The sequence below is a fragment of the Apostichopus japonicus genome, chromosome 9 (assembly GCF_037975245.1).
Source record: "Apostichopus japonicus isolate 1M-3 chromosome 9, ASM3797524v1, whole genome shotgun sequence".
NCBI classification, from domain to species: Eukaryota; Metazoa; Echinodermata; class Holothuroidea; order Aspidochirotida; family Stichopodidae; genus Apostichopus; species Apostichopus japonicus.
In genome coordinates, this window is record NC_092569.1 from 32,588,682 (window position 1) to 32,607,180 (window position 18,499).

The 18,499-nt window shown below is 37.9% G+C and overlaps 1 protein-coding gene across 1 annotated transcript in view; it reads right to left on the bottom strand.

The window, feature by feature from the left end:
* Positions 1-668: 668 nt before the first annotated feature.
* The window catches only part of LOC139974511 (uncharacterized), a 31,802-nt gene continuing 13,971 nt past the window's right edge, over positions 669-18,499 (bottom strand). The window contains exons 2-3 of the mRNA XM_071981709.1: positions 8,439-13,212; positions 669-6,826 (exon numbers count right to left, since the gene is read on the bottom strand). Coding sequence (XP_071837810.1) covers positions 8,456-12,229 — 3,774 coding nt within the window. The 5' untranslated portion in view covers positions 12,230-13,212 and the 3' untranslated portion in view covers positions 669-6,826; positions 8,439-8,455. The remainder of the gene's footprint in view (positions 6,827-8,438; positions 13,213-18,499) is intronic.

Below are 18,499 nucleotides of genomic sequence, written 5' to 3' on the forward strand. Positions count from 1 at the left end.
CAACTGATAAGGGTGTAACTACTCCATCCTAGTGCTGATTCTTGGACAATCTAGAAAAACATTTACCTGTCTTCCTGAAGAATTATGCCAAGAGAATGGCCGTAAAATGAGACCAATGGAGAATTGCCATAAAATTAGACCAATGGAGAATGGCCATAAAATTAGACCAATGGAGAATGGCCATAAACTTAGACCAATGGAGTATGGTCATAAAATGAGATTTGCATACGTGGGACCACTATTTGGCTTTCTAGCATATTTGGGTCAATACTTCATCTTGAAGGTGTACTTCTTGAAAGGAAAACAAAATGGATAATGCAGCATAAGTCAAAAGATTTAGGTGAAGGAAAGGGCTGGAACAGGGTAAGGGCAGGAACTGGCAGAGAGGTAGGAATAGGGGAAGGGCAGGAACTGGCAGAGAGGTAGGAACAGGGTAAGGGCAGGAACTGGCAGAGGGGTAGGAATAGGGGAAAGACAGGAAAATAGGGAGGGGTGATGTTGCAAGGGATAAATTTATGGAACCATTGTTAAGGGTAAGGTGACCTATGTTCACCACATTCCTGGCTACATCAATGATTACACCAACCATGGAAACTAAATAAAACACTTCAGAGTTTTGTTTCCGATAACAATGAACTCCAACAAGTAAGAAACAGAACAAACAACAATTAATTGTCAATGCAGTTTTATTTTGACTAGGCACACCAAAATCTGTGATGGTTTAAGCTGAATGCACACTTTATTAATCTACAGAATAGTTCCGTATAAATGTATATATACAAAATTGTAACATTAATTAAAATCGTATTTCAGGAACAAGATATTTGGTACAAATGAAATCAAATGTAGCAAATAATAGAAAAGAGGAAGAAACAGTTGATCAAAATATTGTTAGTATCAAATTGGTTGAAAACACAGATCAAGTTGAAAGAAAATCAGTGTAAGAAAATAAACCATAAATATATTAATTTTTCATATTTTATCGTCCTACATCATATACAAAATAGTCCCATTACTAATGTTTTTTCATGATCATAAGATCTTCGTACGGCATTTTTACATGTCATAAAAGTCGAGATGATTTATTCAAAACGTTCTTCATTACAGCTGGCAGTGTTTGCAGCAAATTTTAAATATTTTAGTCCTTCAAAAGTAGTTATTTGTTTGGTCATAAACTTAAGGGTAATTTTACAACAACAAAAAACTGAGTAATTTAACTAAAAAATAATAATAATCACACAACAACAAGAGATCATCCAGTTGGTCAAATTATGAGATCAAATTTTTTAGTTTCCTTCATGATTTAGTTCAATTCGACAACTGTCGCTGAAATTTCCCAATTTCCAGATCGCTTGACAAAGTAAAAATCTTTCACTTGACAAAGCAAAATTTTCCAATTGCTGAATTTGTTTGGTGTTTAGTTTTCTAAGACATTGCATCCTATTGATCAATCGTATCAATTTTCCAATCTCGAACTACCTAGAATTAACAAGTTCTTAAAAGCAGCTTTTATATGTTTCAAAAATTGTACCAAAATCTATAGATTCCGATTCAAAAATATGAGTAACCTTTATATACCATCATATCATATGTGCATCTAGGGTTACCTTAACTCTGGTTAAAAGTGGGATATTGCAACCCTTCCTCCCCTTTGAAGAAAAACTTTCAGTTTTGAAGAGTGCAACTTAGCTTTTCTCAATAAGCTTGTGGAGCTCATAAGCAGTCGTGAATAATCTTTGCATGTTCAGAGAATGACTGTATCATGTTTCCGAATAGATTATTATATAATGGTGCCGAGTACAAGTTGTACAACATGTGCACATTTTTAGTTTGCGTATTTCAAAAATACAGTGATATTTGTGAGTGTCACAATTATATTTAAATATTGGAAACAATTGCAGTCTGCCTGTTCGACAATATAATTTTGTTCCAAATTTAATACATACCTGATAAATGGGAGGGACATATGGTAACCCTACATGCAGCTAACCACACTGTAAAGACAATCTGCAAAATATATTTTAACCCAGTGAATCATTGATAAGCCAGTAATAAATAATTCCATTTAACCTTAAAATTGTCATCCAGAAAGTGTTTTCATGTTCATAGTTTAATCATATGCAAGAAGCATGTAGCCCACTGGCAATATTCGCAAACTTCAACATTTTTTTTCGAATATAGAATAACTTCCAATGTTGGGTTACTGAGCAAAGTTCTCACAGGATTGTCTTCTGTGTTATGAAAATATTAACATTTTGTAAAAGTTAATGCAAAAAGCTCCTATAAATATCATCTCTGAGGCATCACAATTGTACATATTATCTCCTCGACTGCTTAACGATCAATTCTAATATTTGTTAAACATGGTTGTTATTTGACTGTTCAAGAACAGTTCTCATAAACCTGTCCAAATTGTGTTAAAGAGATGACAGATAATGTAAAGTACATCTGATAACCTTACAAATCAAACATTTCTTCTGAATATAATGGAAAAGAAAGCTAAATGGTTGTGAATACATCATACTGAATTTCAGTTTCGTTTTTATATTTGTCACAGACAATGCATAATTGATGAATACAGAACTTTGAATTTAATTTGAAAATATTACCACCTCCATTGATGAATGTCCAGTGAAAACTAATTTGTTGGAGAATAAGAAATACAATTCCCAAGGCATCTGCAGATTGCTTGGAAAGTTGTGGAATACTATGACATCTGCAGAGAGAATTCTGCGAAAAGTCAGCATTGTTTGGACGGTATTATAAATATTAAAAGTTTACAGGAAATTTTAACATTCATTAGTGTATTTCACACAATGTTCGAACTCGAAGTGATCTAATATCATCTTAGATTAAAGATGCCATTGCTGGTGATGGACATCTCCCCTCTATGTCACATGTCTCTCTGTGACATGTCAGAGGACTGTTTTTTTTTGTCCGACCTTCGATGGAACCTTTCTTGGTTGTTCGTAATATTTCCAAGGTGAAAGTTAGCAGTATTGTCACTAAACAATGGCATAATTTAGGTTAAAACTAAAAATGTTCAATTTTTTTAGCACCACCCTTCACATATCAAAATTCCTGATGAATAACGCAAAACGTTGCCACTTTGAGCAGATGTGACTCAATGATGGCAATATTAGACTTGGTCTGCCTTGTGCATGGAGGGACGTCAAATCCGGTGGATCTCTCAGACATCCTTAAAATCCTCCAAACATCCAAGGTTTTCCTTTATACCTGTTGGAGCTGCGGTGTTCATAATATTGAACATTCCTTAGTTCACAAATCACTGGTCTTTAATTTACTATTAAATAAGAAATCAGTTACTATTATCCAGTAGAAATTGGTCTTTAATTTACTAAATATGAAATCATTTACTATCATCTTGTACAAATTTCTAACTAGTTTGCCCGTCTTTGTTTGGTGCTTCCACTTGCTGTCCTTTCTTTTTCAAAAGGTATTTTTCAAATAATGTAACAGATTTCTGAATTTCTAGCTCTGGCAATGCTATGTGAAAGTTGTTCTTCACAAAGATCTTTGTTATAAAGATGATGGTTGTGTGCCTTTCCCCTTAAAGGTTAAAAGCCTCACACAATAAAAGGGCAGCAATTTGTGTAAGTATGTCCTAATCTGCTGGATAGTAAAACTGGTAAACTGGAAATAACACAAATTAAAAATCACTACATCTGGTAGATGGTATCATGGGTTTCCACTGGAAACAAGAAAACTTGAGATGTAAAATACTTTTACATTTTACAGCTCGCAAGTTTTTTTTTTCTTTCATCGTAAATTTACGGAATTCTTTTCACTGCAAAATAAATTTGAGTGTGTCTCCTTCCTTTAAAGGATTTTATTCTGGGCTTGCTAAAATTATATAAAGGATATGAAATTAAATCATAATCCAAAACTAGTCATACCAAGGCCGTAGTAATTGATGTAACATACTGGTATCTTCAGTACTTAACATTTAAACCATGGCCTCCTCCTCCTCCCCCCCCCCCCTACCCCACCCTTCCACCACAAGGACCTGTCATAAGTCTTAACATTTATCATAATAGAAGGATAAATTTAAGAAGTTTAAGAAGAAATTTAAGGATAGCACTTTTGGTGGTAACATTGTTTGTATAAAGTAGTTGATGTAATGTGACTAACAGCATTTGCTATCTTTCATTATTTCATCATAAAGGTCTCACTTTATGGCAATAAATGGATGAAAATTATTCCAATTTTTGCTTCCATTTACAGGCAATGACTTTCCACTCTTTAACTAGCAGATGGTAAACTATACAGTATCTTTTCTTTAAGGTTGAATACAATGCTAAATTAATAGATATTAAAAACAAAATTAAGTTTAAGAGGCAGCTTTAATAATAAGACCTGAAAACAAGTGACCTTAACTATTAAGTGTTATGATATTCTTTCCATGTCTATCATCACAACGTCTGTCAGCAAACTAAGATTTGCAAATATAAAATCATCTCGTCAACAAATAAATTCTCGGAAAAACCGAGCTACCGTAGCCTCATAACCCTGATCAGGTGTTGTTTTTTTTTACTTTTTTTATTCTTCTATTCAGTTTATGTTTCACAAACAGATTTTGGCAGCTGTAAGTTTGAAGAAATAATCACCCTGAGAGTCAAACTGACATGTATGTTCCATGATATTAATCCCCACTAGCAGTTTGTTCCATGATATTAATCCCCACTAGAGGAAATGTTGACATTGTGACTTCCCTAAAGAGACTTCCATTTACTTGGAACTCTGCCACAGGTGCTTGACACTTTCATTTACCAATCAAACTTATAAATCAAGGTCTTTATTAAAGGAGTCTACCAAAATTCCTACGAAAAATGAGAATAACGATCAACAGTTGTGTGACATTATGGACAACTTTTTTAACTGACAAATTATATATTTGCAATTCTGTGAACACAATCACTGTACATGTATCTATGGTTGATGTGTTTGTTAATTGCAGGGGTAGTGTTCCCTCACTGAAACCGTAGTTAAGCTCAGGGGGTATTGTCTTGTTGGTAGTGCTAGTGGGTGGTGTTGGGTATTGTCTTGTTGGTAGTGCTAGTGGGTGGTGTTGGGTATTGTCTTGTTGGTAGTGCTAGTGGGTGGTGTTGGGTATTGTCTTGTTGGTAGTGCTAGTGGGTGGTGTTGGGTATTGTCTTGTTGGTAGTGCTAGTGGGTGGTGTTGGGTATTGTCTTGTTGGTAGTGCTAGTGGGTGGTGTTGGGTATTGTCTTGTTGGTAGTGCTAGTGGGTGGTGTTGGGTATTGTCTTGTTGGTAGTGCTAGTGGGTGGTGTTGCTAGAGCATTGGCTACTGCATCACCATCTTGATTCTGTGTCTCCACGGCATTGAAAGTACGGCCATGCCAGACCAAGTCCCTGCATTCTCATGCCTGCAGACTTAGTGGTACGATAGAATATTGTATTTGGTTATGATCGTTTGGGACATTGGTAAATAGTCCAAATGTGTCCCTTGAATTATGGTAGTCAATGTAATTAGTATGGTAGTCCATATAATAAGTATGGTAGTCGATGTAGTGAGTATGGTAGTCCATGTAATTAGTATGGTAGTCCATGCAATTAGTATGGTAGTCCATGTAATAAGTATGGTAGTCCATGTAATAAGTATGGTAGTCGATGTAGTTAGTATGGTAGTCCATGCAATTAGTATGGTAGTCCATGTAATTAGTATGAACTCTGCTGTTGAGGGCAAATGGCAGAGTAGAGAAGAGGGTAACATATTGCCCATGAAGAAGCACCAGAATTTGAAATAACATGGACCACCAAACTGCAGGATATTAATGTAGAAGAGGCGGAGATTGCAATGTATGAAGTGTCCTGTGAGTTGCCAGAAGTGGTGTCGTCTACCCCTACAGTCATTGTAGATGTGGTGAAGATGGGCTGTGTACAGGACACTGGGGTAGAGGCCTCATTAATTCTGTCGTTTACCCATACACTCATTATATATGTAGCAGGGGTGAAGATGGGCTGTGTTCAGGACACTGGGGCAGAGGCCTCATTAATTCTGTCTAATATCTACCATGCCAGACTGGAATCAATACTGGGGCTCGCTGGGTTAATAGGTAATTTCCTACAGATCAAAGGCGTTGGTGGGTCCATCTTCCAATGGAGGGATTCATTTCAATTACTTTGCACAACACCACTGGTCATCATCAAGAAGTAGTACCAAGCGATGCATATTTATGAGTTCACCCCAATAGAGAGTCACATTATTCACCACTGAGTGCAAAGATGATGCTGTAAATGTGAATTTCAGGCTCAGAAACAATTCAATGAGCTGGGTTGCCTTTATCTGTGAGCCACTACTGAAATTCTGGGACGTCTAGTCACAGAGGGAAGCTGTTTCATTCTACGATAGGTCAACCGATCTTGGCATACTGATTATACTGAATAAACTCTAATTAAATTTGTTTTGTTTCACGCAATAATCGCAAATGCAGCTAACTCCTTTAAATGTGGTTGTGTCACAACTGTAAGCAATAAGCTTGAACTTTATCCACAGTTCGATGAAAATCATTTGACCCTGTGTCTCTACAATGATCAATGTAATTATCTCCAAAATACCTCTTGCACCTGTACCTTTCCTAAAACCAAAAATTCAATCATCCCTTTGCCCCTCAACTTCTATCTTTTCCAACATGTGCAAGGTCTTCTTGAATCACAGCTCTGGGTCAGTCAGTTGAGAGGTCATTGTCTAATCCCTTACCATCTCCTCTTATCCTCCCTGGAAGGTCTTCCCCCCTTCCTCTTGATGTCAATGAGGTTCAGATGAAAAGTCTGACAGCAATACCTGGAGGAACCAAGAGAAATGATGACAAAACATGACCCAACGTTGATAAGTGTTTACAACAGAGTAAATTAAAAACTTCAGATCAGGAATGCCTGTGGGAATATTGTCATCTACAGATGGATTAAAATTTATAAAGTTCAAGAGGTTGGTGACAAGGCTGAAAATTGTTGCTTTTGAGGTCTGACATTTACTCATAATTTCAATAATGGAGGGGAAAAATGTATATTTGTTGTATGCACTTCACATGTATAGCTTTCAAATTAAACAAGGGTGGGGGGTCTCGGGTTACGTATGTTTGAAAGCCAAATTAATCTTGACCTTTGAAATCAAGGTCAAAATTGTTGAAAGACTTGAAACCACACAATGCTACTGTTGTAGACAGACAAATATAGAAGAAAAAAATTCCAATGTTGAAATATTCCATTTTTTTCATAAACTGCATGTCTTTTCGAGAATGTCCCGTCACCAAAACCGTTTAATGTTATTGACCTATGACCACAGCTTCCAAAACTGTCACTATGGTTATTTTGGATGCTTTTACCCATCTATAAGAAATAATTGTATAACTTAGCTCCAACAAAATTCAATTGACTACTTGACAATTCATACATGGTGAAGAGCCACACCTGCACCTATTCTGTGATGTTAAATCTTAGACAAACCTTCCCTTCTATTGATAATAAAATCCCATCACAAAGGAATTCATTATTACTAGACAATAGTCACCTAACATTTCAAATAATGCAGTGACTTAGCAAACCTAGAAGCAAACTTCATAGTTGCAATTTTTTTTTTTAATTCTGCTGTTCACAAATTGTATGGAAGAGTCTTAGTAACATTACCTCTAGGCTAACGGTGTCAAGCAATAACAATGTTTTGTAAACACATGATTGCGACATAGGCCCATATAGTTACTCTGTTCACAGTGAGCATACAGGATGTGCTCTATAACAGTGTAACATTAACACTACAGTACATGTACACTACTCAGCTGTGATATTTGTTGATGGTACACAGAGATGGCCAAGCTAAGATTCCTACAACCACGCCGGGGTTAAAGGTAACTAACGTTAAGATCACATGCCAGTTTCAAACTTGATCGTTAAGTCAATTAAAGTATTTAGAGCAGCATTGTGGTAATAAAAAGGCACTCAGGACAAATATTGATAGCAACTGGTATAAAAACCAAGCTGTGACTCACCGATGCAAAATGATCCCATATTCACCAAAGAAGTCTTTCCCCAAACATACGAATTGACAAAATACAGATAGGCAACACCTCAACACTTGTTGTTTTTTCCCTTTTTAATTGGCAAAGCACCTTCTCTTTAACTACTATAAACTGTTTTCATTACCTGGACAAGTTTTTGGGTGTCAGAGAAAATGTGTGCAACTTATGAATAATAATTACTGATATATTGAGGGTAATACTGATCAACTTTATGCAGCATCCCAGAGTAAACAGTACAATTGCACTCCCATGTGATATATATATTCATTTGACCCTTTAAATGTTAAGGAAATTTTAAGGAAAGTCTATGTACTGTAAAAAGACAGCTCATCTATACAATAAATGGTATCACCTTGCAGTACCTGTAAAGAGACAGCTTACCTGTATGATAAATGGTATCACCGAGCAGCACCTAGTGACTTCTTGCAATGCACCAGCCACTTGATGACACGAGCATTCTTTGTGATGATGGACTGTGATTGGTCTGGTAACTTGGTCAGCTTTTTCATATTCATGACTCCATCAGCACTGACCTTACTACCCTCAGACAGACTCCCCGAATGGCTGGAATTGTTGCTGGAGCCGACCCTCCAGGTATGCATGTCTTGGAATACTGTGTCGTCGTCGTAAGTGAAAGGCTGCAGGACGCTAGAGAGGACCTCCAACTCCAGCCCCATCATGTCAAAGAATCGATTTAGCTGAGACTGGCTGGACGTCGATGACGAGCTGACTTCCGAGTTGGACCTGGAGTACTTCGCTTTTGACCGGGGTTTTAGGGTAATTGAACCCTCCATGCTGCTATGAGGGTCCGTCACCGTTATATCGTTCGGTGGGGGGTTAGATCTCTTTCCACTAAGAGTGGGAGAGAAAACGCTACTCTTTCGACTTTGTGACTTTCTCTGACCCCCCGCATCGTTAGTAGAAGACCCTTGAGATGACTGGTGGTAGGAAACAGACCCCGTGCTGGCAACGCTAGATTTAGAGGGCATCCTGTAATGTCCCATCTTCAAACGATGTCGTCTGACCTCAGGAGAGGCAGATAATTTGGGCTTTACCACTTCAAGAGAGGTTGGTTGCACATCCACCTGGCTCTTGGCTTTTAACTTTGAACGATTAGAACGTGTATTTGAATGTGGCGTATGTTCCTTTGGATATTCTTTTACCTCGTCGAACCCTCTCCGAGCAATTGTTTCGGCATCCGGAAGATCGGGAAGAGGTTTATAAGAATTAGGTCTACTTGAATAAGGTTTCTCTTGCTCCTGATAATCTTTTCTCTCATCTAGTCTTCTCGGAGCAGGCATTTCCATTTCAGGATGAACAGTAACTTGGGCTTTGTTAGAGTTAGGTGTACTGGGACGAGGTGTCTGTTGGGCATTGCTAGAGTTAGGTGTACTGGGGTGAGGTGTCTGTTCAGTTTGATAACATTTCTTCTCCTCTAACCCTTTCTGAGCAGACATTTCAACATCAGGTATGTCAAGAATCAGTTTCTGAAATTCAGGTTTACCAGAATAAGACTTCTGCTCCTTTTGATAACCTTTCCTTTCATCTAAATCTCTATGAGCAACTATTCCATCACCAGGGGGATCAGATGTAGGGGCTTTATAAGAACTAGGTATGCTAGAATACAATTTCTGCTCATCATGATAACCTTTCCTCTCATCGAAATCTCTATGAGCAACTATTCCATCACCAGGGGGATCAGATTTAGGGGCCTTATAAGAATTAGGTATGCTAGAATATGATTTCTGTTCTTTTTGATCAAGAAGGGGTTTGTAAGACGGATTTATTTTAACGTAGTCGGCCTCTTCCGAATCAATGTCAACCTCGACAGAAACGTTCAGGGAAGAAGTGACATCTTCTGCCATCCCGCCCGATCCATCGGACTTCAAGCTGACAGTAGTCAGAGCAGAGTAAGTTTCTTTTCTACGACGTGATTTCATCCCTGCGGCATCTCTACCTCTGATTGTATTTTCGTTTCTGTCTTTGCGAGTGTCATTCCATATCTGAGGTCTGGGTACACTCGCATCGTCAGGCTGGATGTCCACATTCTCCTCCTTCTCGCAGTTCACGGACTGGGCGGCAGGCTGACTGTCCGTTTCATCTCTGATTTGCACCCTCCGTGCAAACACTACCCCATCGCGAGGTGAATCTGCAGCGTCAAACGATTGGTCAGACGATCTTACCGTATTATTAGGTTCGGTTATATCCCGAATGGCTAAAGCAAAGTCGAGTGGATGCATAGATTTATTAAAGACATCAATGTTGTTCTCTTTTGAAGCACTTTTAGAAGCTGGTTTCGGTAATTTAGGTGGATAATGCATTACTAGTGCTCTCCCATCAGTGGTATCACCATCTCTGTAGGTGGCAACCCTCTGCGGTGGTTCAGTTTCTGTATCTACTTCATAACTTCTTGCAACAATCTCTTCCCACTCTGGATCGGTACCCTCTGTTGTTTTCAGTCTATTGTTAACGTCTCTCTCCATTGTTTTCAATCCATTGTTATCATCTTTCTCCACTGTTCTCAATCTATTGTTATCGTCTTTCTCCTTTGTTTTCAATCTATTGTTATCATCACTCTTGCATCGACTAGATGAAGAATCGCTTTTGTAATGCAAATTGTAAACCCGCTGTTGGCCCTGGCTGAAAGATGTTACATCAGTAGGCTTGGAATTTAAGGTTTCCTTTTGTTCTGATTTCAAATATGAGCTTTCGACCTTCCCAGAATCCTTACGATTGTTCTGCGAGAAAAGTACTGTTGAATCGACTTGAGTCTCATTTTTATTGCTTTGACTCAACCCATCATCATTGTCAGGTGTTAAAGAAGTCTTTTGGGGCTCAAATAATAACTGTTGAGTGTCTTTGCTAAGTTCAATTCCCAGAAATGAAGTTGACATCAAGTCCTTGTCTAGCTTTAGAGGCTTGGAATCAGAAGAGACAAGTCGACTGATATGAAGTTGACTCTCTGTTTTCAAGCTCTCTAGATCAATGCTTGATACAATGGAAGAACTTAGCTGATGGTCTGGAGTCTGCCTCGCTTGACTGCTGGAATAACGGGACAGACTTTCTGAATCTGTTACCTCCTTCCTGTCACGTTTTGGAATCTGCGGTCTGGTGATGCTAACGTCCGTTAAACCGCCTTTGTGTATAAAGCTCACCATCCTTTTGACTGAAACACCCGATGATTGTTGGTTGTTACCGACGGCAACCCTCCCTGCAGAACCGTCAGAGGTGTTAACTACCGTACGGTTTTCGGTTTCATGTAAAGAATTCACTACGTTCTGTAGGTGAGATCCAGAAGGGCTTTTCCGTTTTACATTTATACTTTTGGAAATTGATTTAACCGTTCTGGCATCCCTCATTCTTGACCGTGGGTTGAAATGTGGTTCCCTTGCAGGTGTGTTCATAGAGGCACTCAAAACAGTCTTCTTATTCTTCTCAGTGTCCACACTCCTCCTCTCTTCTTCTGGATCTAAACTAGACGGCTTACCAACCTCAGTAAAAGCAGAGTTTGTTGAAAGAGTCAACTTTGGAGGTTGTTTCAGGTCCAGATGTCGCTGTCCTCTTGAAGATACAAACTCAACATGATGACTTTGATCCAAGGCTTTGTCTCTAGATCTCTCAATCGACCTCGATCTCCTTGAAGGGCTGACATTCTCAGGGACGGAATTCTGATCATGAAAGACTCGGTTTCGGTTGCTGGCCGGTGGGGCGCTTTGATCTCGATTTTTCATCCATCCCCTTGTGACCACAGAGCGCCCTCTGCTCTTACTTTCCCGTTCGCTGCCACTCTGGCCGTTCAATAATTGCACACGGTCTCTGACCGATAGTTTGACTCCCTCTGAGTCTGTCCCTGATCTACTACCCTCTGCCTCCTCTTTCCTTTTATTGATCCTCTGATGTCCGTCTCCAGTTTTATTCATCTCTCTAGGGAGTTCAGATTCAGTGGTGTCTTTCTCTTTATGTCTACCCCTGTTCCTCATTTTCCTGGGATCATCTTTTGATCCTAGGATATCACCATAGCGGCTCTCCATGACAGGCTTACGACGTACCCTCTCTATATTGCTATGAAGGATATTCCTAGCATGCACAAAATCTGGACCCATGTTCACATCCTTCAGTGGGGTTGGGTGATACTCAATTGAGCCATTCCATGTCTTCATAGCCACTGGCATAATGTGCTACCATCCAGGCTCAGAAACTGTACTTCCTTACGAAATTCCCTCCGCAAGTATTTCAAAACATTCTCTTCACTATAATCCTTCCATTTTTGTATCCTTTGTGTGGGATCAAGGGGGTCAGGGGAGGGAGTGAGAAACCTTTCCTTTGATATTATTCAAAAGCTGAAAGATACCCTACTCTGTCTGTCAACACAAGAAAAAAAGACGAGCACTGTTGGCATTAATCGACTGGCTTTAAGAGATTCTAAGCACTCCACGAATCTCTGGAATTCTTAATTCAAACAAGAGCAGCCCAATTAGCAGAATTAATCACAGCAGTAAATACAATCCTGTGCATTAAACTATATCACCCAAGCTGTTTGTCGCATGACATGTGTCAAAGGTGAGATATTTCCAAACCATCTTCTTCAGGCTTTTATCCACAATGTATAAGTTCAAGTACATGAGAGTTCATCCAATATTCCTCCAAATTTTCTAATCCTTCTGACACTCACTAAAGTAAACTATTTCAGGAATGTTAAGAGTCTGGTTTTTAATTCCGAACAAGGGGCTTCCCATACCACGTCCATTCAAAACTAACAATAACAGCTGATGCAAGACTCTCTATGCTACTGTACACAGGTCCAATTCAAGAAATCAACAACTGCTGATGCAAGACTCTCTATGCTACACAGGTCCAATTCAAAGATGAATGCATTATCTCTCTATGTCTGTTCAACTCCTTCTTGAAAAAAAGCTGCTTGGTCCTCAATCACTCTGAAAAAAGCAATCAATTCCAGAGAGAGAAATGCCAATGATCTGTCATCCACAGTTTCACATTTCTTTCATTTTCAAAGTAACACCTGAGGGCACATAACTGCTACCCCAGCAAGAAACCATCCAAAGCAACAAATATCACAGACTACAGATTCTGTTGTGCTATGTCATTCAAAGATATATGTCTAGAGGCTGGATATCTTTAGAACGATAACAGGATTCTGAAAAGAGAAAGAAAGAGAAAAAAAACCTTATCATATAACCATGAAATCTCAAATATTGGTAATCTTAAAGGGGACACAAACAAAACCATCCATTTTGGTTAATAATATGACAGATCTTTGTGAAAAGGTACTCCCACAAACAGATCTATACAAAAAATGTTATTCCATTTAGGAAATATCCTAGTTTAAAAATACCCATCGGGACACTAGTATACACGTGGTACATTTCATTGTAATGTCTCTCTGTTTTGTCTTGTTTGAACATATTTTCAAGGTATAATTACAGTTTTAATGCAAGTCATGTTAAGAGGTTCAGTATTTTAGACTCAGCATTGTTTGGGGACGTTGTGCATGACAGTAATATCTCTATCACACAGAACACTAATGACGTATGGGTTTATGTCTCATGAAAGCAATGGCTCCCAGACAGGGAGTAGCATGACATAAAGGGATACAAACCAAAGTCACTTTTGGTTTTAAGAAACAAAATTTAAACTAATAGGAACATCTTGCATTATACTACATAATAAGCATTTGAGTTCTAAGAGCAGCTTGTACTTATACTACATTATTATAAGTATGTACCTGTACATGTGGTATATTGTGGTTTATTTACAGAAATGTTCAAATCACCAGGTTGGAAAGAAACAAACAGAAAGGTCAAAGTCCAAAATCCGAATCAATTCAAAACAACGGAAACATGAACTTCAATTTATTGTACCTCTTGAAGAAATCATTTATTTTTCTTGTAACCGGTGATAAAAGAAAATTGTAAAAGCTCTCACCGATATGTATTTACTTTTGTAGCATATAGGCAAATCAAAATGGAAGACTTTGGTATCCTGTCTGAATGTACTTATACAGCCCTAGTACCGCGAACCTAAAGTAAATATGAGTGTATTCCACAGCAAAGTTCCCACTGGCTGTAATTCCCATTCCTCTGTTGCTCTCCACCACAGAGACTATGGGCACAAACTTAGCTATGTACAGTAATCTACACAGAGACTATGGACACAATCTTAGCTACAGTAATCTACGCAGAGACTATGGACACAAACTTAGCTACAGTAATCTACGCAGAGACTATGGGCACAAACTTAGCTATGTACAGTAATCTACACAGAGACTATGGACACAATCTTAGATACAGTAATCTACGCAGAGACTATGGACACAAACTTAGCTACAGTAATCTACACAGAGACTATGGACACAAAATTAGCTACAGTAACCTACGCAGAGACTATGGACACAAACTTAGTAATCTACGCAGAGACTAAGGACACAAACTTAGCTACAGTAATCTACGCAGAGACTATGGACACAAAATTAGCTTAAGTAATCTACACAGAGACTATGGGCACAAACTTAGCTATGTACAGTAATCTACACAGAGACTATGGACACAATCTTAGATACAGTAATCTACGCAGAGACTATGGACACAAACTTAGCTACAGTAATCTACACAGAGACTATGGACACAAAATTAGCTACAGTAACCTACGCAGAGACTATGGACACAAACTTAGTAATCTACGCAGAGACTAAGGACACAAACTTAGCTACAGTAATCTACGCAGAGACTATGGACACAAAATTAGCTTAAGTAATCTACACAGAGACTATGGACACAAAATTAGCTACAGTAACCTACGCAGAGACTATGGGCACAAACTAGCGCTAGTAATCTAGGCACAGCCAAATATATTCAATAGATCCACAGTGCTGGCCAGGAAGTCTTATAATGCAACACATGTTCCATTACCAATGACAGCTGTTGTAACACCTGACAGCTTTACTTTGGCGAAATGTTTGTGATAAACTGTCGCAATGGAAATCTACACACAGACCGCACACGGTATCATCCTGTTTGCCAAATCAGCTCCTAAAAAACAATTTGACTGTGGAATTTGGACAAACCTGTCAATTTTACTGTCAACTTTAGACTACCGTATGAAAACATAATCTGCTGTGAAAAATATACGCAATCTTATCCACAGTATCTCAATCGTGGGTTTTTTCTTCTCAATCAGACAACATTCCATTCCAAACAAAGCATGTGTGCATGCTGCATTCAAGTTTCAACGTAACATTCAACAACAAACATTTTGACCTTTGAAAATTTTACCTATTTCAAAGTATATATACTGTACTTCATTTACTTATCAGATACACAAATTGCTGATTTTTTTATATATTTTTTAACTGGAAAATCATGTTCTATGCTAATTAACTTTTTTTATATCATTTTTTGTTTTTGGTTTTGTTTTTGCAATTTATACTGTAACATTTGATATTGTACTATGCTCCAAACTGCCACTACAAGAGTTCAAAAGCCTACTTCAGTTACAATAAGCTGGATACTGTATTATGTAAGCTCAATGACCACATGTCATCATGTACATCAACAGCCTATCTGCATACTATTGCTAATGATAAGATCAGCTTACAGGAACTATTGATTTTGATCTAGGGATGACAGTCTTGGTTTTTTAATAGCTAGTGTGTACTGTGTTGGTCTTGACACTCTTTGCAGTAAACACATCATTGAATTGGTAGCACTAGTAAGTCTGTGGTTCAATTCAACAAGAACTTTACTAGTAAATGTGTACAGCCTGCAGAGTCAGAGAAATACTGTATACTGTATATACAACACTGTTCTATAGACATTGGAGTGACAGATCCCTGGTAAATCTTATGTACACTTTTGGGTGGTTCTGAGTCTAAAAAGAGTAACCAAATGGAAATGTTTTTAACTTTGCAATGCTTCACCTAATAGACTTCACTTGAGAGTCAATATAAAGCTAACAACCAGAGCTTTGCAGTTGTAGCCTACTTCTTTGTGTATGTGTGTGTGTTGGAGGGGGGGGAGGGGGTTGTATTGAAGTTTATTGCTGATTCGGGCTGAAAGTTTGTTATGGTTCAAAAATTACATGAACATAATTATAAAATTAATTATACATAATTAATTTATCAATTATATTCCAAAATTATTTTACGGGCTTACTAATAGGACACCAAACTCCAACTTGTTTTGGAACAAGCTTGATACTTCAGATATATATCTTGAGAAGCTTAGGTCTTAGGGCATGACAAGAATTAGTCCATCAACCATACAGTAGGTTGCATTTTTCAGCTCTCTTGAGCAGCTCAACTTACTGAAACTTTATCTCTCCTGCAAACAGTCTGGTTAGTTTGGACATGGAGCTGTTTATAGCTCCATGGTTTGGAAGAGTTGATTTGTTCACACCTTGCCATGTCTGCCTTGATCTGATAGTGATTTGGCTACTAGCTGTGTGATGAGTTGCATAATAGACGAATAGGCAGCTCAACTAAGGTGCGAAAAGATGGGACTGATCACTCAGCTAACCAACTGGAAAAAACCTGCCATTCAGTACAAACAGCGGGTTTTGATGCAACCTATAGCCAATGGACACTTGGCGGCATGGGTGAATGGCCATGCATGTGAATTATTACATGAAATTGCCTGAAAGGTAAAATTTTGGTGCAATTTGCCCCAAAATCTTCCGATGTTCAAAATTCCGTCGATCTGCCCATACTACCACCTGTTGTTTTCTTTTAACAGAATTATTGTTATTTGAATATACTGGCCTAGGCCAGTACAAGTAGTAGTCTAACACTAACGTTAGGCTACTACTGTACTAGTACTGGTATAGCCTATAGCCTAGGCCTGTACTAGCCTAATGCTAACATTAGGCCTCTAGAGACCTAGGTTAGCCTTGTACTCATAACTACCTCCAAGTACCCTATCCACTTTATTTGCAGATTGTACAACTATGTTACTTTAAGGTTGTTTCCAGAAAGATAAACTTGCAAATTAGGATTTGTCTACTTTACAATAAATTTGAAACTGCTGCAAAAGGCTCCCCTCCACTGACCCTGCACCGTAGCATGAATAATTAGCAGCGAAGTGGGCAGATCCACAACTTGGCTCTTTTAGAATTTAGCATGAATATCTCAGTAATTTTGCAATAAATTTCCACAATTTTGGTATCAAAAGACAGGAAAATTTGTTGACAAAAACAATACAGCAACATTTAATACAAATCCAAGTCTTTACTTCTGATTCCATTATAACAGACAAAGGAAATGCTATTTGCATAACTCATTTGCATATTTGAATACTAAATGTGCAATTCATGCAATGAAATACAAAAGACTGAATTTCATTAAGGATTAGGCCAAAGTTTAAATAATAGTGTTTTTAAATAAGCTCCTTTTAATTTCATCAATTATATCATTCTCTAATGTACATTATAATATTAATTTCCAAACAATATAACATGTCAAGGGTTTATCATGTACAGAAATTGATAGTGCTTAAAGAAATGATTCCCTACAGTAAGTCTACAACAGACTGTATGAAGATCGCTGTACTACATTTGTGTGTACATATACAATGACAGAAGCTATTTAGACCTATTGAGTTACTTGAAAAGACAGGAAATTGTTCATTTGTTCAAAATTAGTGAACACACAGAAAGTACATAGTGACAATTAACACAGCAGAGTATACAGGTAACGAACGGCTGAGTGAACTTCAACAAATACAACAAAAGTGTTTGGGAGTGTTCTGTGCAAGGATGTACAAGAAAATATCTTATACTGCACATGATACTGTAGGAGTAGTACAGTAGCAATGTACAGTAGCTGATCGTTTCTGTGTATTAATTGAGCTGGTAAATAATAAAGAGCCAACTGAATCATTTGATCACTTTAACCAACCCTGGTGACAAAAAGGATCAAGTCAATTTCCAGTTTGTTCCTCTTTGTGCTATCATTGCATGGCAATCTATCAACATAACCCCCCTTCTCCCCTGCACCCCCATTAAATCCATTTTTTGGGTGATTTAGAATAATAAGTTCCCAGTGAATATTTTAGAAAGCATGTCCCAAATGTTATACCACAGACTGTTTTGAGCATGACCTCTCAGATCTCTGACTGAAATTTTTCAAAACATCTACCAACTATGCCTCTAGAGCTCAGTATTGCTTGATTTTTACTTTTAAAAACCAACTGCCTTTAAATAGAATGATTGTCCTCCAAGCATAGGCGTAAATATGATTTGGGGGAGCAGTAACAATTTGCCTGAAAAATATAACCAAAATTTTTTGAGCGCTCTGCGCGCATTCCATCCGTTAATGTGCATATCATATAGGCATGCATCAGTTATTACATCACCTGCCAATAACATACAATCATTTTCTGTGTTATAACCCTTCCATATTGGTTATAATTATTGGGAAAGTTGTTACAATA